This window comes from Strix uralensis, chromosome 4, assembly GCF_047716275.1.
Source record: "Strix uralensis isolate ZFMK-TIS-50842 chromosome 4, bStrUra1, whole genome shotgun sequence".
NCBI lineage: Eukaryota > Metazoa > Chordata > Aves > Strigiformes > Strigidae > Strix > Strix uralensis.
In genome coordinates, this window is record NC_133975.1 from 20,555,478 (window position 1) to 20,581,121 (window position 25,644).

The 25,644-nt window shown below is 38.4% G+C and overlaps 1 protein-coding gene across 5 annotated transcripts in view; it reads right to left on the reverse strand.

Moving 5' to 3' along the window:
• The window catches only part of CCDC149 (coiled-coil domain containing 149), a 53,298-nt gene that overhangs the window by 17,704 nt on the left and 9,950 nt on the right, over positions 1-25,644 (reverse strand). For 4 of the 5 annotated variants that reach the window (XM_074865917.1, XM_074865916.1, XM_074865915.1 and 1 more), the window contains exons 3-9: positions 25,355-25,393; positions 14,141-14,248; positions 8,576-8,692; positions 6,923-7,095; positions 5,372-5,444; positions 3,949-4,033; positions 2,526-2,670 (exon numbers count right to left, since the gene is read on the reverse strand). In XM_074865917.1, the coding sequence (XP_074722018.1) occupies positions 2,526-2,670; positions 3,949-4,033; positions 5,372-5,444; positions 6,923-7,095; positions 8,576-8,692; positions 14,141-14,248; positions 25,355-25,393 (740 nt within the window). Of the gene's footprint in view, positions 1-2,525; positions 2,671-3,948; positions 4,034-5,371; positions 5,445-6,922; positions 7,096-8,575; positions 8,693-12,979; positions 13,065-14,140; positions 14,249-25,354; positions 25,394-25,644 lie in introns of those variants that run through there. The other variant, XM_074865918.1, reaches the window with a different exon arrangement.

A 25,644-nucleotide genomic window follows, 5' to 3' on the forward strand; every position in this document is an offset into this window, starting at 1 on the left:
TTCTGCTATTGTAAACTTATAGAGCCATATCTCAATCTGCAACCAACAAAAGAGGTTTTGACTTCAGAATAGGTTAACTGGAGGAAAACAAGTTCATACAGTCTGAAAAGTCTCATTTACTGATAATAGAATCACTAATACGTCAATCATCTATCAAATATCAAACCCAGACTTTCCTCCCTGAATGAAACAACCACCCCAAAATCTCCTGTTCTTTACCCAATAAATCTCACTTTCTTCACAAAACAATCTCAAAGAGTAACTGTGTCCTCCATACTCTTTGCACAGGGAAAGCCAGGCAAACAGACAGAGTGGTGAAGATCACGTCTTCTACCTTCTGATTTACATAAAACCTTTAGTCATTACAATTCTCTCTAACCCCATATTCTTCTCAACTCCCTACTTTGATTGAAGAAATGTCTTCAACAGAAAAATGCATCTTCTACTGTACCAGTTTGTGGACCCGTCTGTTTTACTTGTGCACTGACCTCACTCTCACCTCTAACCTTCTGCAACAGGTGGGCAGTTTCTTCCCCATTTTCAGAAGTCAGCAGACTTTACTTGTAACTTTTTACATGGCAAATAAGTGCTCCCAACAACCTGCTAATGCACCTCAAATAAAGGATGTCCTACCTGCATTTCCCTTTTTCACTTTAACTCTTCTGTGTCTTAGGTGTTTCTACTTGAAGTAGTTTCCATTCCTCCTAGCTCCTTAAAAGCTTCTTTAATCCAACTAAACATAAAAGTGTCAAAATGAACGTGCATACCACATAGGAGTGTTGCTGAGGCTCTTCACTCAGCTTGCTCAGGATTTATCTTTATTTTTTTTCCCCTGAAGCATCCTGAACTGAATATACCACTACAGCTCTGTGCACACTCCTGACCTGGGAGGGATGTGTGTCACCTCCCTTTAAGACTTGATCTTCTATTGGGCATAGAATACTAGTTTGTGTAGGCACCCAGTCTCTAGTCCCGTGGCTATATATGGGCAGCTGGACATGCAGCTAGAAGAATCATACCTCCTTGTAAAGGCTTATCTCAAGAAAACCCATACTCAATAGTTGAAAGCAGAGACAGTGGTATCAGAAAGTGAAGCCATCATTGCAATGATACACTTGAGAGATGCAAGAGGCTGCACGTGAACAAAGAGAAATACAAAATTAAGAAAGAAGTTTGCTACAGTTATAGGCAAGAGTATGCAAACTAGAACACCAGGTAATGATACAGTATCAGGATGTGAAAGGCAAAGATTGGTTATACCTGGAGTAAGAAAAGTTGTTCTCTGGATGTTTTCGTTCTGATGTTACATCAGCAGTAAGAAGTGAGTACGCAGGTGTTAGCCGTTCATTAGCACTGCTCAGTGCAGGAACTCCTCTTGCATTACATGACACACTTACAGCATGAATTGACTGAGCTGCCATCAGTGAGACCTGAGCTACATTTTCACCACTTTAGTCTCCCTTTAGCTGATCAGGCATTTGCTTTCTCAAGAGTATCAAGAGTGGCTATACACTGCTCCTCCACTTCTGTTGCCACATCACTAAGAATTATGCAATGGAGTCTGCCTAGTATCAGAGTTATCAATTTTCAAAATGAATCATCTATTGTAGTGTAATACAGTTTACTTCAGTACTACTCCTTCCTTTCATGAAAGATGTCTGCCTGTTTCTGGCATCTGGTCCTGATGTGCTTTTGAGAAGCCTGAATAACCTCTGATTACCAGTAGTGACTCAGTGCTTAAAAAAAAAAAACAAAACTGAGCACAGAATCAAGGAACACTTCCTAGCTCTGATTTTCATATACTGTATAAGGACACTAATATCAGAATGTCAGAAAATGTGTCAAAAATTATTATATTCTGCCATGATAGGAGCTGTGCAAGACACAAGGAATTCTACTGATGAGCAGAACCGCTAAGAGTAAACAAATTCTCCTTGAAAGTTCAGTTCAGATTTAAAAAAAAAAAAAAATCATATAGTAGCAATCCAACTGTGTTTATCTCCTACAACTTTTGGCAAGGTAACTATAGGAGCAACCGTTATCATTTGTATGACACATAGGCCGCTAGACTGTGACAAATGTTTTTAGATCCTTTCCTAGGTGCAACATTTACTATTCCCATCAGTGTTCATTAGCAAATTCCTACATTAACAACGAATATCACATATCTTCTCCTCCAATTCAAGAGTGTCCTTCCTCCCGGCAGCTTTTCTTTAGCCCTCCCTACAGACTACCTGCTAGAAGTCCCCCCTGGGTTATTATGGTTTGTCTTAAACCTGAGCAGCAAACCAATCCTTGCCTAGCAGAAACAGACAGGTCTCTGTCAACCCCAGACTTGACTTTGAAAATGTAATTTTTCTCTAAACACAAACCTGATCTTAAAAACAAAAGAAATTACCAGTTAACAATGACAGTGAATTTTCTGTGAAAATGGATCTTCTTTCCTATTTCCCTGAAACTCCCCCAAACTATGACTTTTCCATAGCTTGATAAGTTCTGTTTTACTTAGAAGTCATGCTACCTACTTGTTGGTTTGCCTTTGGTGTTGTATGACCATGTTTTTTTCATGGATAGTTTCCAGCAATGCAGTGGCCAGTGATTTGAGATCGGAAATGGACTGTGGTGTGGCTGGTAGGCTACATCCATGATCCTCTGACAACAACTCTTGGACTATAATGTTAAAAACACAAATGAGTTTTGGCTTCTCATGCACAGAGATGTGACACAAACATTTACTTCACATTAAAGAACCATTCCCATTACTTAAATTAATACATTTTTTTTCTTTCAATTAACAAACAAAGCCAAGAGACAGAAATACAATCTCTAGCAGGCATAAAGATGGTGGCTTTCTAATCTGATCATTATTCCCACAGCAATTGCCAGAACAAGTACAGGCAGACACATCTTACATTAATTCTGCTTTTGGAAAATTATTTTTGTTCATAAGGAACAAAACTCATTCTTCTACGGGCCTTCAGATTGGTAAAAATCAGTCATTTCTCTCCCACTTCCATTACAACATAAGCCCACAAGGAAGCTTTCATATTACTTTTTAGAATTATTATATCCTTCAGGTTATTTAATACTGATGTGAAAATAATCACCCATGAACTCTTCCTCTGCAGCTTAGAGCCTGTGCCTCCCAACCACACCAGGATGTTTACTATTATCATTAACTTTGGTAACTAGACTCTGGTTCTGCCTCTTTATATATATATATGTATGTATGTATGCATGCATGCATGTATGCAAGTACATAGAGAAGAGGACAGAAAAGAAGTCAAAACCAGAAAATCCAGTTTCAGCTTACCATGACAAATACTACTGATCTTGTGTGTGTGTATGAATACACCAACACCTAAACAGTAGGATGCCAGGTATACTCTTTGGCTCAAAGAATTTTCTCTTCCCCTTTCTTTCCTAATCTTGATATTTTCTTTGAAGGGGGAAAAAGAGATTACACCGTTTCGCTACCCATGAAGAAACATGGGACAAAACAATTTCTTGCAAAACATCTGAATGTATAAAGTTTCCAAGAACATTAACAGAAAATCTGAATTAGGGCCCCTCCCCTACCACCCAGTCTATTTTGCATTGAAATATGAATTGTGATTACCATCGTTAGCAGAGCAAAGAGATGAACAAAGAAGTGATTTGTCAGGGTCAAAGTTGCAGAGGAGTTTAGAGCTTAAAAAAAAAAAAATTTGATAAAACTGACAGGGGAGAGAATGAATGGCAAAAGAGTAACAAAAGGAGAAGCGCTTAAGAGGTAAATTTTATATTGTCAAGTCAACCAAGAAAAGGACAAAAATTAGCACATAATAATAAACAGGAAAGAGAAGAAAGATTTTGGTTTGGTTGGTGAGGAAAGCGTTACTGAAATTAAAAGGTAAGGTGGAAGGAATTCAATGAGATATGCAACACCACTCCGCATTTACGTAATACCTTGCTTTGCAGACAGGACTCCAGTCAGAGCACTGCTACTGGATCTACTATGAGTCTTTGAATTTTTTCGTCTCTCCAGTGCATTCTAAGGAAAGAACAAATATCTTATTTAGAAAAACTGTAGCCAGCAAATCCTTTCATTAGGAGTAAAGAATCTGGAACTTTGGCTTCTGGTTTTAGAACAACTCTGCAGGGCCTGGGGCTTACACCCATAGTAACCTATGGGAGTGTGACTCTCCTGGAGTATTAGTCTCCAGCCAAAACTGTCTTTGCAATGTTACAAAGACTCATTCTGTCTCATTGCAATATCTATATTGTAGTCTCTCCCACCCACTTCCCCCAAGGCGTTTTTAAGACTTGCCTATTTTTTTAATAATCTGTTGAGTGCCAGTGAAGATACTGCAGTATCCTGTAGAGAATATCAGTTGGGAACAAAATCAGACTTTTCCCAGCACTTCTTTGGATAGGCTTCAAACACAAAGCTCAGACTCCTCTATCAGGGCTTCTAGAAGCCTTTTTAGTAGCAAATACTGACTTTCAGGAATTAGTAGTAGAATCATCCTGCTACAGAAGTCCAGCTCTTCCAAAACAATTACAGTTCTGTGAAACCTGCCAGACCACAAAGACGCTCAGTTCTTACCAACAAACTAACTCACACTCCAAGAGACCCAAATTGTAAGTGTGAACAAACACTAAAATGAACTTGGTACTTCGAGGAGCTTTCCTCACGCACAAAAAGCAATTAGTGCTGTGACTGCTTCATAGTGGCCTAAATGGCTAAGAAGTCCTATTGACAGTCCTAAGACAAACCTTCTCATGCCCTGACAAGCAGCCCTCCCCTCCCACACCCAAAATCACTTGCAGAAGAAAAGAGAGTGCTTGAGTTCAGGGAAGAGCAAGAATATTTTGCCCTCAGGATTCAGTCCTGAAGGTTTCATGCAAAACAGCATATATCTTAACCCAGGAACAGAAGAACAATGAAGACTTAGCGATCATTAAGATACGTGAAGAAACAGTGCTGCCCTTAGGGAACAGGGAGACAAGACCTGCTTGTGACAGCAGCACAGCTGCAGTCATTCACCACACTCTGCATGACTTGCTACTTTTCACCTATCAGCAGGCTGGAAGGCTGATCACCCCACCCTAAGCAGGAGGAGGGTTCCCCCACAGAAGTTAAAAAAATGTATTGAATTAATTTTTCAAAATACTCTTAATGGGTATCCCTTTGTACTATGTTGGTTAAGAAGCCTACAAGGAAGCCTGAGCATGTCATATGTACACATACTAATACTGTCAGAATGTTAATGGTGGATTCTTCTTGGAAGACACAACTTTGTTCTTTAAATGCATATAACATGAGGATGAACAATGATCTCCATGAATAACAAAGCACAGTTTAGATGATACACTGAGAGGATCTTACCTTGTATTTAGTAATATTAGACTTAAGAAGGTTAACTTCCTCTTGAAGTTGTTTTAATCTCTCTTGAAGATACCTGAAAAAGAAATGTAATCCTTTACTTCATGCTACCTTCAAGTACTGCCTCAAGCATTCCTCTTTACTATTTGGCATGTTCTCTCTTTGAACTACTGAGAGTTCTTTTCCCTCTACAGTTCTGTGAGGGATAAAATAACAAAATCTTACTGCTCTTGACCCCATAAAACTTTAAGTAGGGAAACAAATTGCATCAGAAAAGGAGGCTGCCCTTCTGTTAGATTTGTCAAGCACGCTGCACAACCGTTTTATATTGGTCCTCAGGTTTTTGGGGAGAGACGCTAAAAGGATATATTTATGTCTAGAGGAAATAGTCAGGAAGCATTAACTCGTGTCCTCTGTATTTGAAGGTTTGTGAGATGGACACATGAAGATTTGTATATATGTCAACACAAGACCCAACTATGCAGAAATTTTGCATTGCAATATCTATCACTTACATGGCACTTCTCATTAGCAATCACAAAGTAGAAAATTTAACAGTATAGCTGAAAAATGGTATACAGTTAACTGAAACAGTACGGTTCTTCCTAATAGAATTTATGCACTTGGATTAGATGGCTATTTATACATAGGAAAATATTTTTTTCATGTATAAAGGGTTTATAAAATATCCTCTTTCATGTAGTGCAACTGCAGCTGTATTAGGGTTTGTGACAATTTAACTATTTTAGAGAAAAAAAAAAATCATACCACTGTCAGGGGAGCAGGGGGCTTAAACTGATACAAAACTCTGTAGGCCATGCAAAACTGAAAAAACCCCTGCAGTTGATGGGAGGAAGTAATGCCTTTGGTATTACACTTTCCTACCTGAAGCACAAGTCTCTGTAAATGGAAAGTGTTTTACAAGATCTATTTCACTTTAAGGTAATTGTTGACATTAAGGGAAGTACCTGCTATGACTATGTCAATGACTCCTCCCTGTCATCCTTAGCAGAGACCATAAAACACATTCTTTTCCCAAGGAAGTGGTAAGAATATCTGCATGGGTGATTTCACCAGCAACTTTTGTTGGCAAATCACTTCATGTTGACAACCTCTCCCTGCGGTGAGAATTATGTCCGAAACTGTTAACTCCAGGTACTCAAAGTTCCTGTTTCCAATCCAAGATTAGCCCATACAGCCCACTGAGTTTCTGAAGACACCGATTTTTAATATTCTTGCTTTTGGTGCAGTACAGTGATGGGCATAAAAGGTCTGCACTTCTCCTTTTCCTTGTTTAGCTCTGTTTGTGAATATCACTGACATCTCTGTAGCCAAATAAAACATTGGTAATTTTCTGCAGCTTAACTTTCTCAATATTATTTGATGGTTAGCTACAGTACATACAAAACAGACATAACAAATTACCAAAATCTCTTAACTATTATTCTTAGGTATATTTTCTTTAAAGTTTTGTTGTGACTGACGTCCTGATGCTTCTGTTAAAGCAATATACTGCTTCTTCTAGGGAAACAGTAAGGTTTGCAATGCACTCACCTGTTCTCCATACATAAAGCATCTACATCGATGATACGGTTTTCATGCCCTCCTAAGACATGATTAAGTTCTTGGTTTAGTCTGTCAGACTTATCTTGGTAAAAAGAGCGTTCCTCTTTGACATCCTGTAACTCATCCAATGCAGCCTGAAGATCATATCTCAAAGTCTCAATCTGAGAAGAAAGGAGAGCTGTATGACTATTTTGAAGTTTAAACAAAATATTACATAGCACCCAAACTGAAAACAGCAACAAGCACTGCATGTCTGAACAGGATTGATTTTGGACAGTCAAAAGTCCTTCCAAAGGTCATAAACCCCAGTACCTTTACTCTATTTTGGTATTACTTCATTAATTTGACCTTAAGTAACTTTAGCAGTTAGACATGTTTTACAAAATTTCTAGAAAACAACTAAAATGTAACTGCAAAAGAAACCTTAATCCATACTATAATTCTGCTACAAACATAGGAAGCTGGCTTTAGCATGTAATTTCCAGGACTCCAGGAATGAATTCAACTGAATAAGAATTTGGCAAATCTGGAAGATGAAAAAAAAAGTCTATAAGCAAGAATTTATACTCATTCCAGGACTTTCAGCAATGAAGTTCCACAAAATAGGAAGAACTGAGAAAAGTATAAAATAAGCCAGCATGGAATTGACAGGGTGAGCTTTGCTATTAAGCAAAAGGCTGAAGGAGTCCAGTATGAAAGATACTCAAGGACAAACTTCCAAGGAGAGGAAACGGAGAGTGTGAGAGAAATCTGCAATGAGTTGAGAAGTCTCCACTGGCACCTCAGAAAACACTGATAAGCCAGGAAGAGCAACAGAAGACCGTGTGAAAAGAGGCCAGGTGATGAACAGAGAGAGTGCGAGCTTAGGAACAGATACACCAGAAAGAATCCCACTGGAAAAAGAAGAAGTGCAGTCAACAGTCCTTCTGGTAAGCTAAAGTAGCGCTGCACTTGAGTGAAAACTGAAAAACAAGAAATATGCACCTCATTCTGGCTCACAGAATGGCTCATTCAGGGTGGAACTGACATTGGTAGGAATGAGCGTGAGAACAGGGAACACAAACCCTCAGAATTGTCCAGAAAGCTATGTATCAGTATTAGGAAAGAATCTGATGAATTGGATGCTGCATGGTACAAAGCATTAACACTGACTATAATGAGGTACGGAAAAGAGGTCTGATGCAAGAATTTTTCAAAAGAGGGGAAGAAATAGCTAAGAGGCAGAAGGAAGAGGAGACTAACAACACTTCTGCAGAAAATTTGATTCAGACAATGTCTTTAGGAGATTCACCAGCCATCACATACTGTGTTGAATACTTGTAACTGCTTTCGCTAAGGAGTCTCTTCAATGACATTCATTGACAATATTTAATTGTCACAAGTTGTTGCTGCACATTATAAAGAGGAGAATCAATAATCTAGAGAAGGAATTCCTGAGATTAGGAAACTCACTCTAACCACATAAGCATGTATATTAAGTTAGTGCTCAATAAGAACTATTTCAGTAAAAATCCCAACACCTTCACCACCATTTGCAATGTTAATCAGCTACCAGCCTTCCAAACACAATAGAAGCAGTCATTTACTTGCTACTGCACTAGCTCTGTAAAACATGACAGTATATGCCCATTTAGATATTACTTGTTCTCGAGCTTTCTCCAGTTGTTGAACAAGGTCCTCCCGTTCATGTGCTGCAAAGTGGCGAGCCCCAACTTCATCATCTCCAAGTCGCTGCTTAGCTATTGTCATTCGGAGGAGCTGTGATTACAAAACCAGATTCGGTAAGCATGAGAACACAGGCTGTAGCATCAGAGTGCATCTGCATTAGAAAGAGTAAAGCTGTCGTAGATTTCATCTCTTCCAGGCCAAACAGATGGTATTATTTAGACAAGAGGGAATTTTCTGAGCTGAGGACTCAATCCTGTTCTCAGTGAAAAATTCCAGTCAAACAAATCAACAGGAGCTGTATTAGACCCTGCAACAATAGTCACCAGAGTATACAAATGATGAAAGACCAAGTAAACACAGACACGTGGTCAATGTTTTTTGGGAGTGACAGGAACTAATTCCAGTCAGACTACAACTAGAAAATTCTCAGAAAGCCATTTTCATATATAAACCTTAACATTCTCTGCAGCAGAGAACTCTTTCCAGTTAATAAAAAGGCATGAACTGGCTTGCCCAGCTTCATTTTACTGATACCACGTAAAATCCCAGTGCGCTACATCAGTGAAGAATTTGCATTAACAGCTGCTAATACATTTGCTTGTGCATTATTTTTTCATCTACTCACAAAAGTTAATTCATGTTAAAAACAAAAAAACAGGCCAACAACAAAAAGACTTGGCTAAAGTGCTCAAACAGCTAATGAACTCATGAGCTCTGACTGATGAAAACACTCTGACTTGAATTAATACACAGTTATATTCAATATTCAAAGCAAAAATCAACTACCTTTCAAGGATCATGGAGAATTAAAATAACAGTCTACAAGGCATTCAGCATTTACAATTGTTCATACTGAGTACAGCTAGGCAAAAGTGTTGCCTCCCCATGGCCTCATTTGTAGGAGCTCCACAGAGACTAGAGAAACCCACCACAATAACCAGCTTGACTTTCCATGTATCTTTGACTGCACCAAGGAATTAATGTACATCATTATACTGCAGAGTTAGAAAAAAAAAAAAAAAAATCAGTCTTCTAAAGTAGAAGATTATACATTAAAACCGATCTTTGGTATTTATGGAATGCCAGTCACCATAGCTGCAATGTGCCAATTAAAATCCTGCTGATGCAAGACAGACTACCAAAATCATCCTCCCCATTTATTTCAGCTCCAGTTCAGTGCAAGTCACTGAAGCTAGTACAACTTGTTCTGATACACAGTTCACTTGTTGAAGGGAAGCTGTGCCCCCAAAAGTAACTGGTTTTGGCAAACTACATTTCCCTGTCCCCACGGGGAAAGTACAAACCACTGCACAGTTAGTAAGGCTGAATGGATCCTAGGAGATATAATTCCTATTAATTTCTTTATCAAAACAAATACATCAAAAAGGCAACTAGCAAATCCTGGAATGGCTTTATAGCTATAGGACTGGTTTTTTAAATGCTAAAAGGCTGATGAACAAAAGGTATGGTAAAGTGATTTAATTCAGTTAGATTAATTTCTAGAATCTCTGGCTAGTGAGAAAGGCAGTAAGAAACAAATGTAACATTTTGAGGACTCAATCTAGTTCAGAAAAACTGGAAATAGGAAGGGGAATCACACTTTACCTATGCCTCAAATGCCCACAGCAGAGCAAAACTTCTGCATAACGCTCAGCACCAGGCTGGGAACTGGTTCAGAGCTGTGACTCATGCACTGTGACCAACTCTCCTCCAGCCTGGGAGAGGGTGAGACATAAAATGCAATTACAACTGCAAGCAATTATTACTTGCAAGGTCAACCAGTCTGCCAATAAAAGGAGAACTCTTTATTTACTACTAATTTTGAGGTGAAAAAAAAAATGTATGCAGTCTTATGAAAAGAATGCTTCTGAAATCCAAATTCAGCCCGTAAAAGCAGCAGTATAAACATACATAAAATAAAATACCAATCCATAAAATGACAGTGCTTCTTCCAGACAGTTGGCCAATCAGAGAGTTGACAGGGCAGAACAGGCCAAGTCCTTTAATTCTGCATTGTGAATGTCTCATGAGGCAGCACCACCTGCTATAAAATTCTTCCCTGAAAATGCTGTAACCCAAAGAGACACTAAGTGTTATGCCAGAGGGTTAAGGGTTTATTTCATGTATTAGTGCTTTGTTATAAACTTTATACACCTGCCCTCTGGATGCTGTATTTTTATTTCTGTCATTCAGAAATCACTGAGGAAACGACCGCTCAACTTCATTTTGCAGCTGGAGCTACCCCCCAGGATTCTGTGAACAGCATCCGCAGCAGAGTAGATTCAAATTAATGGCACCTTACCAGAGATAGCTACTGTTTGTCAAGAACCCATAGACTGTTAACCAAAACAGTCCCGTGCTGCAAGCCACTAGTCTTTATTATTTTAATATCACTGCTTTTTCTTAATCAGTGTCAGCTAAAATAATTATTAATAAAGTAGTAACTCTGTAGCAGCCCCACAATGCCCCAAACAGGCTTCACTGGAATAGCTGCTCTGTAGGCTTGGAGTCCACAGACAATGCCTGTGCCAAAGTTGTACATCCCTGATTACCGATAAAGCATGCAGAACAAAAAGTGAAACAAGCACAACCAGTAAATTCTTCATGGAAGGCAAAAACCATCATGTTAAGCCACAGTCACTGCCAGAAAAAGTGGACCAGAACTATGCAAATTTGCTACCTTAAGTCCCAGTTCTGCCAAAACATACGCACCACATTTAACATTTTGCACTGTTGCTGCTTGAATGATTATCTGCCTTATAATAACAAACTGTCAGTAATACTGCAGCCATTGTTTTCCATGCATCTTCCTCTCGCTTAACTCTGCCCTTGACAGCTTACAAAACCATGTCTTTGCGTGGGTAGGAATTCAAGTGAAGGCAACTGAGTCATCTAGTCTTCCAGAAGCCTCCAGTTTCTCTTACGCTTTTAATTTTATCCTTTACAAGAGAGAATTAGATTTCCTAACTATCCTCTTCTAAGTTTCAGTAATTGTTCTACAAGCATTGCTGCCAGAATGTTAGGAAGAAAAGATTTACAAATAACTATCATAAACATAGAATAGTTTTCATGTGTCAGAGCTGAGAAGAGATTGTGATCAATCATAAAAATAAGGAGTCTTAGATAGCTGTTGCTGGAGCGCTGCAGTGTAACTGTTGCTGTATTTCTCAAACTGCATCAACAAATCCTTCCAGAGACTGCCTGAAGAAGTTATTATTTGTGCCAACAGAATACTAGTTGAAATTAAAGGAAAAAATTAGTCCAGTTAAACCAAATGCGAGTAATTTGTCATTGCCTAACTGATGATGTACTTAACATGACTTCAGCAAGTAAAATGTCACCAGTTTAAAGTCTTCTTGCTAATCCAAATGACTGTATCCTACTAGTAGCAAACATTAAAGCTGTGAAAAACAAGTCAAGCCATCAAAACATTTCTTTATCAATAGAGCTAATGTGTGATATTTAAAGAGTTTTTTTTCTTTTTTAGTCCTACAAAGCTCTTGCCACTCAGTGACAAAGCCTGCATGAGTCACCCCTGCTCAGACACAGGCAGAATTGTTCATCCATAAGCAGCTTCACTTGCTGCAAAAGCAGCTGTTTGTTCATCTCTTGCCAGAAGTAAGGTTGACGTAGACCAGCTGGGCAGGATGCCCTCCCTCACTTTGGAAAAAGCAGAGAGAAGAATGCAGGGGGAAAATGTAAGAACAAGCAAATTATTATAGTTCTTTGTTTTTGTATATACCATGCATTATCTGGACTCCAGCGCCTGAAGTAACCCAGCTGCCAGTACAGGAGAACTGATGAGCAGAACAGAATGGCTTCAGGAACAAGCCTCGGAATTTTATCACCAAAGCTAGGAGGGAGCAAAATCTGACACAGGAGGAGAGTGTTAAATCCCTCAGAGAGATGGCAATGCTTTTTTAGGCACTTCAAAAAACAGCAACCTGACTCTAAAATAAGCTCCATTTCTCATTTACTAGGAAAGTGAAGAATGTGTTCCAAAAATGAAAATCCTAGTCTAAATTAATCCCTGTCTGATGCAGTTCTTTCCTCCCCCTCTTTATTTAGTGATGCACTACTTTGCACCTTTTGGAGAGGCGGGGCACAGTGGGCAGAATAACTCTTTTTGTATTTTTCCATTCGTTACGATGATCATGAATTTAACTTCATGCTGAGAATACAGATGTCACAAAGATGACCAGCTAATATCAAGTTAACCCACAAAGGCAAATCTAAACAAAGCCAGTTCAAGCACAAAGAAGTAGGCTCTGTGTTACTAAGGTCATATTGTTATAAGGAATTTGAATAGGTACATAACCTTGATATTTAAATATGTTACAGTTTTACTACCTTTGTGTTCTGTTCGTACTTACAAACCATTGTTATCTGTTCAGGACTGGCTTGGGAAAGGCTGTATGGCATAATATTGATACTGGAGAACTGCAAGGCACTGTCTTCTACACTGTAATAATTCAAACAATAACAGAAATGAAAAGAAACACTGGGAAAGCAGGTCTTTGAAGACTTGAGCAAGTTACACTGAACACTATGCATACTACAAATTCAGGTCTCACTTGACCCTTTCCCAGCTCCCTGCACATCTTCAAGGAAGTCCTTTGTGATAAACAATGAATCAGACTGCATTATCACAATATACTTACGGTTAAAACAAAATAAATAAAACGAACTTAAATGGAAAGAAAAAAACCCACCTGAATACTTAAAAGCCACATCATTTTTATTCACATTTTAAAATCCTGTAACTTTAAAACTATAGTTGAGGGGGGGAAGCTATAATTCATTATTTGTTTCATTTTTTACTTCGTTAACCACCTCAACTCTCAAATTCAACCTCTCACTAGTTTGATCCCTGAATGTACTTTTGCATACAGCTCCAGCTGTGAATGTTACATACATTTGGCTTGAGTTTAAATATTTCAATTAACAGAGACAACAGGAGTTTGATTAATACCAAATGGCAGATTTTGAGCAATGTTCCATATAAATGCTAAATTTAGCAATAAAATAATTGGTTATGTAAGGGTAATAGGAGGAGAGCTTAATACAAAGCTCACTATGTATACTTGTGATCAACTGCTCCATATTTTTGAAGGGAAAAATTATGCCTTCCCTGGTTTTATCTACTAACATTTTGCATTTTCATTGCAAAAAAATTGAAAATTATCACATGATGAAAACGACATGCTGATCTGTACTTATTTGTGAGAGGAAATACCACTACCGACATATATTTAAAAAAAAAAAGGAAGTCTGAGATCATTAAAGCAAGACTAGGTGCAAAATACCTAGTTAAGGACAACAGAGCAAAAGCAGCATACAAAAACATATAATAAGCTGCACTTACTGGTATCCTGTACAAGCTTCTTTTGTTCTACTGTTTTGCACATTTATTGCAATCAAAGTATTCTAGAAGTTCTGTAACCCATTGTTTTATTTGTTTTCCTAAGAAGTAAATGCAAAACTCCAGCCCAGTTTATATATTCCATCCCATTTACTGATAACAAAAGTTCATAATACCTTATTGTCCCCTTGTACTTCTCCCAGTCTCTGTTGAAGCTCTCGAATCTCTTCTCCAAGATGTTTATTTCGATCTTGAGCCTCACTCAGTAGTTGAGCAAGATTTGCCTAGAAAGGAAGTATCAGTCAGAAGTTAGTGCCTATAGAGAGAAGTCTAAGTGGTGATTGAAAGGAAACCCTAGACTTACTCCTTGTCGGCCAACAATCTTCACTTTTATTGTTGTTGGTGCCCAGACTTCATACTTCATTAGAGAGATAACAACAAAAGTCACCAGGGCTCCTTTATCTTTAATAGTAGGAAATACATATAGCATGTGTGCATACACGCTCCCAGAACAGCATACAAACCCTGAACAAGACAAAGTGAAAACATCTACACTAGTTCTGGTATCTTGGCTGGTGGGAAGAGCAAAATGCAGAGTACTTTGACAATATTTATACAAAGTTGCCAAAATAATAGTTTTGAACTTGCATATAATTAGACAAAAGGCACAGCTGAGAAATAATTACGATATAACTATATTCCCTAATAGTGTTTAGAGCAGATTCCTAGCCAGTAAAGAGGATGCCAGCCACAGTCCCTGCCCCTATGCAGAGCTATACCGTGGATACCTAGCAGCACAAAACTTCAAACATGACCTGACTTCTCTTGTTAGCTAGTAGGTAGACATCTAGAAAAAGAGAGGAAAGCTAGAGATTAAAATCAAACACACACCCTCACCCCATTCCCAAATAATCCAGGTCAAAAGTTATCATTCACATTAACCTACTAAATTAGGAGGGTGAGCAGTCTGGACTATAATTTTACAATTAAATTCCATCAGCTTTATCACTAACCAAAAAATAATGCAATCTCCTCTCTTCCTATCTATGACATCTGAAAATGAGCAAATACTACACATAAATTTATTTTTTTTTTCCCCCTAAAAATATCTCATGAGTACACAAACACTGGCCCAGCACAGAAAAAGCCTACCAATGACATCTCTTCTAAGAGAGTTATAATCATAGTGGCTAATGTGCAGCCTTTCAAGACATTGGCTATGGGCAGGTAGGCATGTCATCCATCGCCATAAATCTGAAGAGTATAAAAAGAAATGAAAAAAGAATTTTCAGATCTTCTAAGCATGACTTAATAAAGCCCCATGAGTCAACATTTCTAAGATACCCTTACACCTACTCCCTGGGTTTGAGGCCAATGCATCAACTGACTGTTCCTAGTTCTCTCTTGGTATTTTATGTTTAGTTTTAGAGTCCCTACTTGTTGTTTTTCTCTTTCAGCTGCCCCATTTCTCTATTTTGATATCTCTCTTTCACTTTCAGTCCTGCTCTTTTACTCAGTCATTCCCACTACCACTTGACAGTCTCAGAGAATGTTGTGAGTGTTGTCTTTAAAACTCATACACTATCAAACCAACAAGGTGTCTGATAGCCATTCCTGTAATCTTTCCCCTTGTTTACTAACAACTGCTATTTCCACACGTCTTCTTTTGTATTTAAGAGAACTATTAACATGAATATAGCTATATATGCATCTGACCATTTGCAGGATTAGACTATTAAACTATAATCAGCTGGAACTTTTGTAGGCTACTATATGAAGAGGCCGACTCCAGATTCCAATTGGTCTAAAATAGCAATAGCCTCAAACTTTCAAACAGGAGAAATAACTCAAGAAACTGTTATATCCTACCTGATGAACGACAAACTTAATTCACTGCTACAGCTTCTGTACTTCTGGTGCTCTGAGACCAAAGGTTCAGAATAAAGTAAGTTTCTCCACAGTTTTGGAATGGATTAAAGCATCTATTTAAACTACTGATAAACCTGAAGACTGCACATAAATAATCCGGGAAAAGAGTGCAATAGTAAAAAATGTAAATAGCCAATTATAGGCCCAAAATTAAGCTGCCTCTAATTTTATTTTCAAGACTGCAACCATCCAAGCAATGCAAAAGGTTCCTCAAGTATGCTTTGGTAGAATGATTTTTTTTTTTCCCCTACACGTTAAACAAATGTGTAATAGTCATTCATATACTGAATGAATCAAGGAGCTTCAGAACACATTCAGTCAATGATTCTGAGAGGTACTTAATGGCTGTTTAAAAGAAAGAAAACAAAGAACCCACGTTTGCAGGAAATTGTATTTAAACTGAAGTATCTAAGGCTACTGCTCAGATGTGATTTTCTTTTTTTTTTTTTAAGACAGCTGACTTTCAATAAAGGCCATCCAGCCACCAGACTGAGTTACTTAAAAGGAACATGATTTGTACAAACCTCTCTGAAACACTTCTATTTATAAAGTCCCTTTTTATGATGAATTTGAACAACTCCTAACACTGCAATAGCACATGTAATTTCAACACCTGGGAAGAACTCAATCTCACTAATCAGTGTTTACAGCCACACCACCAGGATTCTAGCAGTCTGTATTCAAAATCCAGCTCCCAGTAACTGCAGGAAAGGCATTATCATGCCTATACTAAATCTTCCTGCTCAGATTTATTTCCTTTAAAACCATTTCTCTGGGATTGCAATTCTATGCTGAATTTTATTTGTCAGTCATATAAATGACTTAACGTGACAAAAACCTTTATACTCGAGACAAAGATTTTGGAAGAAACTTTAAATGAAGAATTTTAGACACCAAAGTAAAACAGCCTCATTTAAGCATGCTAAGAGCATTACAATTAGCTAAGTATAGACTTGCTCCTTTAATGCAAAGCTTCTATTATACTTCCGTTAAACTAAAACAACCAAGCTATGTCACAGAAGTAGTCTCCAGCAATTATTCATTTCCCTGGCTTAGAGGTTCCATATAACGTATAATTTAGATTGTTCTGAGTTTTAAAGGTTTTGGCAAGACCTCATTAAAGTTCCCGGTTAACCGTGGATAGAAGGAGAAATATTTGATTTTCAAAAGTGCTCTACTGGGCTTAAAGAGAGCCAGCCAAGAGGATACGTTGAACAACACCTGGACTTGGTACCATTTCTTTGGCATATATAAGAAAGCATACCATATGGTTGAAAGATGATAAAACTAACAATGGAGGACTGGCTTCGTGAACCTGTAAGCACGCATTTTTTGAGGAAAGGGGAGAAATCTATGCAAGGAGAAAGGTGATTCATTTTTCCACCTGGCAACTTCTTTTCAATATTCATAGAACAAACACAGAATTCACTTAGAAATTCAAGACAAGTTACTTCAGCAGACAATAAAGCTCATATCATTTACCTGTGCAACAGAGAACAACTCTGAAAATTAGCCAAATTCAGCTTCTCTAGATTCAATTTCTTCAACAGTTTCTTCTGATTCTAGCTGAAGCCTTAAAAAGACTCCTGTAACTGTCAGAGACTTTACTTCTTTCACTCACACTATTCAAAACTAATGCCAAATACTGATGAAGAGAGATTTCTCAGCCATGGGTAATGGGAGGAAAGATGCAGAGGTCTATACCTTTCTGCTGCCTCATCTTGTCTTGCCTCTGCAACAACCCACAGCAGTGGAAACTATTTGTCTCTCCTACCTTCTCTCAATGCAACTGTTTGTAATACTAAATAACAGATAGTGCTTCATTCAAGTCCCTGATTAACTGCCCGGTATCAGACAATCTTTCTAGAGCTCTGTCCACCTCTGGCAACATTCAGTTTCCAGCAGGTATTCTTGAGCCTCTCCACTACAACAAGCTATTTGTTTTACATCCAACTGTCACAGGAAGCTTGCATGTATCATAGAGTATCTCCAGTTGGAAGGGACAAGTCCAACTCCCTGTTACTTACAGGACTACCTAAAACTAAACCATATGACTAAAAGCGTCATCCAGACACTCCTTGAACTGTGACAGGCTTGGTGCTGTGACCACTTCCCTGGGGAGCCTGTTCCAGTGACTGACCACCCTCTCAATGAAGTATGATTTGAGCGCAGTCCAAACCCCCACTGCAATACTAGACATAAGAAACTGTGCCCATATTCCTTTTTCCTCTGACCAAAAGCAAGCGTGACCATAGCCAACAATCCCACCAGAAGCTAGAAAGAAAGGAGAAAAAGACCAACGTGAAAGTGCTGAGTGGGAAGTGCCTATCGTTATTACATAGGGCGAAAAAAGCACCATAAATCAGAACAGACCAGAGAGTGAAAGAATCAATGGGATGGAATCACAGACCTCACCCTTTTCCACTTAGACTTTGTTAAAATTTGCAAGAACATTTTTGGGATAGAAGGTGGAAGAGAACCTTACTTTTAGCTACAGATGAGCATCTGAAACTACTGACAAAAATACCTATAAATATTTATAAACATAAGCTAGTGAATACCTCTCAGACAGCAACAGATCTTTGCTCACTACTCACCAATGACCCAAGAAGAAGGAGGTGGGAAAAAAATAGTCACCCCTGGCATTATGCACTACACTTGAATTTGGCTCCTTTAACAATTTTGCAAATCTAGCCACACAGAGTGTTATTTTTCTTCACACCACTTTAAAAATGATGGATAGTAACACAGTCTTTAATATAGCTCTCAATTCTCTTGCACATAAATCTTATCTGACACTTAAAAAAAAAAATAAAAAAAGGACTTTCTACCTTTAGATACTGCCTGAAAAAGTAATTTGGCAAGGGGGAAGAGGGGGAAACTTCCAACATACCTTTGCAGTTTAAAAATATTTTTAAATACAAACAAGCATTTCTATACTGCAGTTTACAGTCTTTTATGTTTCTTTCAGCCACACCTTCAAACGAAGAACACTGAATTATAGGGCTGACAGAAAAAAAAAAGGTTGATGAAACATTAAGCACACTTGATAGGTGTGACTGATAGGAAATTTAATTGCAGTTTTTCCTCCAATGCATTCATACGATTGCAATGGCTGAATTAATACAGAAAAACCTGCTGTGCTTACCAACTACCACTGTTCACTCCAAGGTAACCTCCCTTAGCACTAGCCTCCTTACAATAAAAAGCAAAAATTATTGTATTTTTCTCTTTAAGTTGAAAAACCATGTAGAGAAGACTTCTGAAATTAGAGGTCCTGGGCGTACTAAACAAAATATACTTAATATGAGTCGTATTTCCCCACAGAAAAACAAAAGCAAAAATCAGAGCCTTGCCAAGCAGTCACTTGACATAAAACAAGAGAAGAAAATCATCTCCTCCTATGAGTGAGTATCTGCTGCCCTGTGAACCGGGCAGGAATCCTGCCACAGAACCACACCAGCCAAAACTTGACAAGGCTCTGCAAAATAAGACAGACTTGCTCGTGCTCACATACCTCCAAGACACCCAGCAATCAAAATTTTTATAGAGCTGATTAATAGAACAAAAAAGCCATTTTAGCAGTAGACACATAAAATGAATACTTTTTCCCTCTTTTTCAACCAGTCTTCTGTGTGTTAGATTAACACAGTGTTATACAGGACCAAACACCGAGCCACACCTAGAGCATTTGCCAAAGGCTGACAAACAAAATAAAGTTAGCATCAACTACAGACTCATTTATGAGCCCAGTTTTTGCAAAGCAACTTGCTAACATACATCATAAGCAGCAACCAAGGGTGTCAGTATGAACTACCAGTATCATGAGAAGTTACTTGTCAGAAATTCCTTTACTGTGATGGTTGAGTAAGATTCTTCAGTCCCCCCATACTTCATATAGGCATCAAGATTTTGTTGACAGCAGATGAAGATGTAGTCAAAGAGAAACAATTCATTTGTACTTATACAAAGACTAGCATACTACAATAAAAGAAGATTGTTTCATTGGCTTGTTTTATCAGAAGTATTTTAGCTGCTTTGCGATCTTAAGGACAACTTAAACTTTGAGATAATGCACAAAAAGAATCAAGATCCCTTAAACGTTTTGAGTGTTGTGACTAACAGACTATTCATTGAGAGTATTCAGGTGCAGGGGTGTGGATAAGTGTCTCTCTATTCAATTAAGGTAACAGCAACCAGAGGAGAGGTTGTTGTACACGTCGGGTCTGAAGAGCGCTTCAAATTTTAAAGAGGGACTATCACATTGTATTAGAACCAGCATTTCTTCTCTCCTAGCCTTATGTTTACTGCAGTACCTACGTGTTGAAGAAACAACAGTGTCACTTCACAAAGCATGACTCTTAGTGTGGCTAAGTCCTAGATTTTGCATACTGACACCTGCTTCTGTCAACGGAAGAGCAAGTTTCAGCGTGCAGAACCAAAATCTCTCTACGAGCTATGCTCTCAGAGCAGGCACATTTTGAAATCCATGGGAATGTTACTCTCTGATACATTGCAAGGGCAAACGATCTCACTGTTTTCCATCTACCACCTCACACTATGGGAGTCAAACACATGCACCTACAAAGCACAGGTCTAAGTTTAGTGCATGTATAATGTTTTTCATCTTCAAACCCTCTGAAGAGAGGAGGAAATCACATTAATCTTCACAGCACCCTTGGGAGATAAATACAAGATGATTGCTTACCCTGTAGTGTATTTTATCTGAAGATTTTATCTCACAGGACTCTGAATGCAGCTTTTGTGCCTTAGCACAAGACTAGCAAACCTTCCCGAATTCATTAATTAACAAGAAACAGTCACACTATAGTCACACTAGTCATTTTTTCTGATGATGTCAAAAACTGTCATAAAGTAATCCCTGAAGTTTGTTTCAAAAGTGAATTGTGACAGCTGAGTAGATTAAGCTAGGAGCTGGAGGTGGAAGGGATCCAAATGGGTCCAATTTGTGGTATGTCACAACATACTCCTGTCTGGAACCTCCGGTCCTTCTGATGTTCCGTTTGCCCCCATATGCCACACTCATGAGCTTATTCATTAGCAGAAGTCAAGCTGTCTGACCAACATCTTGGTGAGTGGGTAGCATGCTGCTGTGATGTCAATGATTGCTGAAGCAGTCAGAGTCTTGGTTTGAATGAATCACCTCGGCACACCTCCAGATAACTATAACAGAGTTAAGGACCACAACCTTCAGGAAAGATGCACACAGGTTCTCTGATAAGACTTTTTCCTGGCAAAAAGAGTAGGTATCAAGCTGTGCTCTATACTAGGACTATGTCATCCTTATGTTGTGAGGCTCATTATTAAGAACCTCCTGTGGTTCTATGACCACGGGACCCTCTGTAAGGCTCAACAGCTGCTTGCAAGTCAGAGGATCCACTTGACTACATGAGGCAAAAGTATCTTTGCCAATAGGCTGGCCAACTTCATAAGGGAAGTTTTAAACTAGAAATTATGGGGGAGGGAACAAGGAGGCTTGGGATAGGGTAGGCAAGCCAATAGCCTGGGATGATGGGAAGGGAAGGGACATAGCAATTCACAAAGCAACTGAGCTGAAGTGTAATTCCTTTAATCATAGACATGTAAACAAGGAAGTGCTTGCAAAACAGCCTTGTGGGGAAAGCTCTCAAGCCTGTACTGCGGAACCAGCACACCTGGATGCCCCTCAGAGGCCTCTACTCTAACACATGCAGAACGGGGAAGAGTTCAAAGTCTGTATGCACTTACAGGGCTGCAATTTCATTGGGATCATGTAGAAATGGTGGGATAGCTGACACAACTGGAGTGCTGTGATGGAGGGATACAGGCTCTTTAGGAAGGACAGCAGGAAGGTGAGGAGGAGTGTTGCCCTTTATGTGATAAGAGTAACTGGAATGAATGGGGCTCTGCCTTGGGACAGGTCAGGAGTCAGCCCAGAGCTTTTGGGTCAAGATTAGTGGGTAGGTCAACATGTATGCTGTTGTACTGGGTCTCTGCTATAGCATTCCTCATCAGGAAGTAGTAGATAAAGTTTTTTTTCACACAACTGGAAGAAGCTTCATGTTCACAGGCCTGGGTTCTCATGAGGGACTTTAGCCACCCCAATACCAGCAACTATCTGAACACCACCACCCCCACCCCCCCCTCTTTTTTTACTGTGAGAGTGGTCAAACACTGGAACAGGCTGCCCAGAGAGGCTGTGGAGTCTCCATCCTTGCTGATATTCAAAACCTGACTGGACACAGTCCTAGGCCACCTGCTCTAGGTGACCCTGCTTGAGCAGGGGGACTGGACTAGTTATTTCAAGAGTTGCCTTCCCACCTCAACCATTCTGTAATCTTGTGATGTTTAGCTCCATTTAATTTGATTCCTCATATATTTAAAATACAAATATAAGTCCTCACCAGTGAACATATGCATTGCGGCTTTATTTTTGACACACAGCCCCACTGCAAACCCATTATCTCCAACTGAGTGGTCTCACTGAGATCAAATTAAGCAAAGCGTATTTAGGACTGTGGCCCAGCACAGTCATTTTCCTAACCATGCATTTTACTTCACCTTCGTTTATTCAAAGGATCTTATTTGTATTAAAAGAACTTCCATTTCATATAGAAGGTCAAAGGATTCATTGATCTGTTATTTCAGCGACAAAGCTTCTCCCGAACTGAAGTTATACTGAAAATTTAAGCAATGTGGACAAAAATAATAGTCAATATAAATCAAGCTAAAAATCCCACCTATGTTTTTTTCTTTAAGTTTCCCAGCATGGTAACACTGTCCAACAGATATCCAGTACTTGTTTGCCAAGGTTATAAAAATGTTCTGTATCACAGCAAATGCATATAAATGTATACCACTGCAGAATGGTAGAATTTCTATTTATATAGGATGCACAACAGAGGCTCTGTGGACGAAACAACATTTTAACATGCCTTTCAAAATGGGGAGTATCTGTTGTTTACCTCCTGTGGTAAATGTTAACATCAAAATCAACTCTTCATTATTCCTATCCTTCTGAAACATTTCACCCCTCCATTACTTATCCAAAAACTACTCCTACAACAGACACCACAAGACATTATAAAACTACCTTAAACCACAGCATTTAATTGTGAATGTTTGGTAAGAGGCACCAGGAAAGCACTGACAGCTCACAGGCTGTGATAACAACACTAATGGCAAAACACCTACTGCAGGAAGAGATTTCAATAGCAGAGTTTCTCATTTCCTGCTTTTGTTGGTTGGCAGAAGGCGATACACATAGAGCAATCTTTGGATTATGTCAGAGATGTGTACCACTGCACACACAGCTTTGAGAGGGAAACACTGCAGAGCACTGCCTGTTAAGATACCTTTCAGTAACACCAATTTTACAAAAACACATTCTGAGTTGACTGCTTGCTGAGAGAAATTGCCTGGTTATATGATATTTCCATACAAAACACGAAAATTCTGTCTTGCAAAACAGGGACAGAAGGCACAACATGGAAAACAAGTTATTTTAAGTCACAAAGTGTAATTGATAATAAAGGTGAAAAATGAAGAGATGAAGGAGAAGAAAACAGCAATTCCAACCCACCTATTACATTTAAGGTTCTAGATTGCAATTTCAACCATAATTTCTGAGCTGCAGTAAAGAAATGTGTTGTTCAGTTTATCGCATTTTCATCTCATTTCTGACCACAAGAACAGCACGTGCTTCTAAGCCACACAAAATTCATTATAGGATTAGGGTCTCTGCTTTTATAAAGTGACTGAGGTCACAAACTTCTCCCAGCAGCAACTAGGCTTCTGGGCAAAAAGGGGATGGAAAAAGTGCAAAACAGCACAGAGAACGTCACTCTTTCTTACATGAGACAATGCTAAGAAATGTATGTACAGTAACAATGGAATAATATTCATAACTTTATTTTATTATTCTTTGATGCATTTCTCAAAGCAAAACTGTACTCTTTTTCAGAAAGACCCTAACTACTCCAGATTATCCACCTTTTATGCTACAGACATACCTCTCAGGAAAATGAAATCTCAAGAAGTACACTAACAGCCTATTACTGTACAACCTAAAGTATATATTGTCCTTGGGGAAGACCTATAAACGACCCCATCTGAGAACAAGATTTTCTTTCTTTCTCTGTCACCTAGCATGAATACCTAACTTCCTCAGAAAAAAAAAGACCCCCAGCTAGATTATTAAATGGCTTTCCAGGCACTTACCATGGTAAGATTGGCCAAAACTTAATATAATTGCAGCTTCTGAATTTAGACTAAACTTTGCTAGTATTTTAGAAACAAGTATCAGATTTATTTGTTTTGAAAGATGGAAGACAAATTAGAACAACATCCATGGGATGGCAAATCTCCCTCCCTATTTATCTCTGCAATGACCCATATACTGCATTTTTTTTTCCTTTTAATTGTATAATCTTCAGTTCCAATTTTAGTAGTCAGAATGCATAAACCTGTATTTGGCCATAAACTTTTATATGAACTCTGTTGAAATAACAGAATTTCAAATAAATTATGCTAAATAATGAGGAAGTTAAATGGTTCTACACTGAGCCACTGACTTCTTGGCAGCTATTTGTTTCACTGCCTGAAGGAGTAATTATATTGCCTCTGAAAGTTTAGTTTGAAACAACCAAAACCGTAAGCCCCTAAAATTTTAAGAAAATAGCAAGAACTACATGGAAGCTTCCAGGGAAATGATGATTGGTAAAACTTCTGATCCATTAAGAGAATGCAATAACCATGTTTTAAACATGGTTAAAAGACTTGCAGGACTAGCAATTACAGGAAAAATTTTAGTTCTTTTGGGTTGTCCTCCTTCCCCTGCTCACACACTGTGCTTTGGGTGCCATTTTTCTCTAAAAATTAAGATAATTTTAAGATGTGACAACCAACACTCCACATGAGGGACACACTACATGGATCTCCGGCAACAACAAAAAAAAAAGTGAGCAGGCAAGAAGTTTTTCAGGGGAATCATAAAATGCAATTACCATTGTTCTTACCATTTATAACTCATAGAGCCAGAGTGACCTGGGAGAGTACCTAATGGAAAACAGTACTCACAACAATAAATTAACAATTATGGAATGCAGACAATGCATTTCCAGATTGCTTTTATGTATGAGAAGTCCTGTCACAAACCCATTTTAGGACTCAATACAAGAAGGATAAACAACAAAGAGAACAATCTCAAGTCTCCATACACTGACCAATTTCAGTCTCAGGTGAACATAAAAGCAATAGCCATATATTCTAATTAATGATAGTTCAGATATTTCAGACTGAAACATGTTTAGACAAAAGCACAAGAGTCCACAGTTTAAAGACTGAGCTTTTCAACAGACAGAAATGCTTGCTTTTTACCAGATTTCTTAGCTAATATTTTCATAATTTTGCAAAGTACTTTTGTAGCTGATAAATAATGTCAACTGAAAAATAAATCCTACCTGTTTCCTTTTTTCAGGTGGAAGGGATGGATCCCCATCCTACAAATAAATGGACATATTTTATTGGTAACTTATTTCTGAAGCCAGCAACTATATTAACTTTGTGGATCAAGTTTTAAAATATGTATTTCAACTAAAATGTTATCAAAATTATTTCTAAAATACCGCATCTTGATTAACACCAGTAATATTAATTTCAACTCAAAAAATTGTCCAAGGCTGAAGATTTGTTTACATTTCTAGAACAGCAGGTCATTACAAATTTATGTTGCATTATTTTTCATAACGGT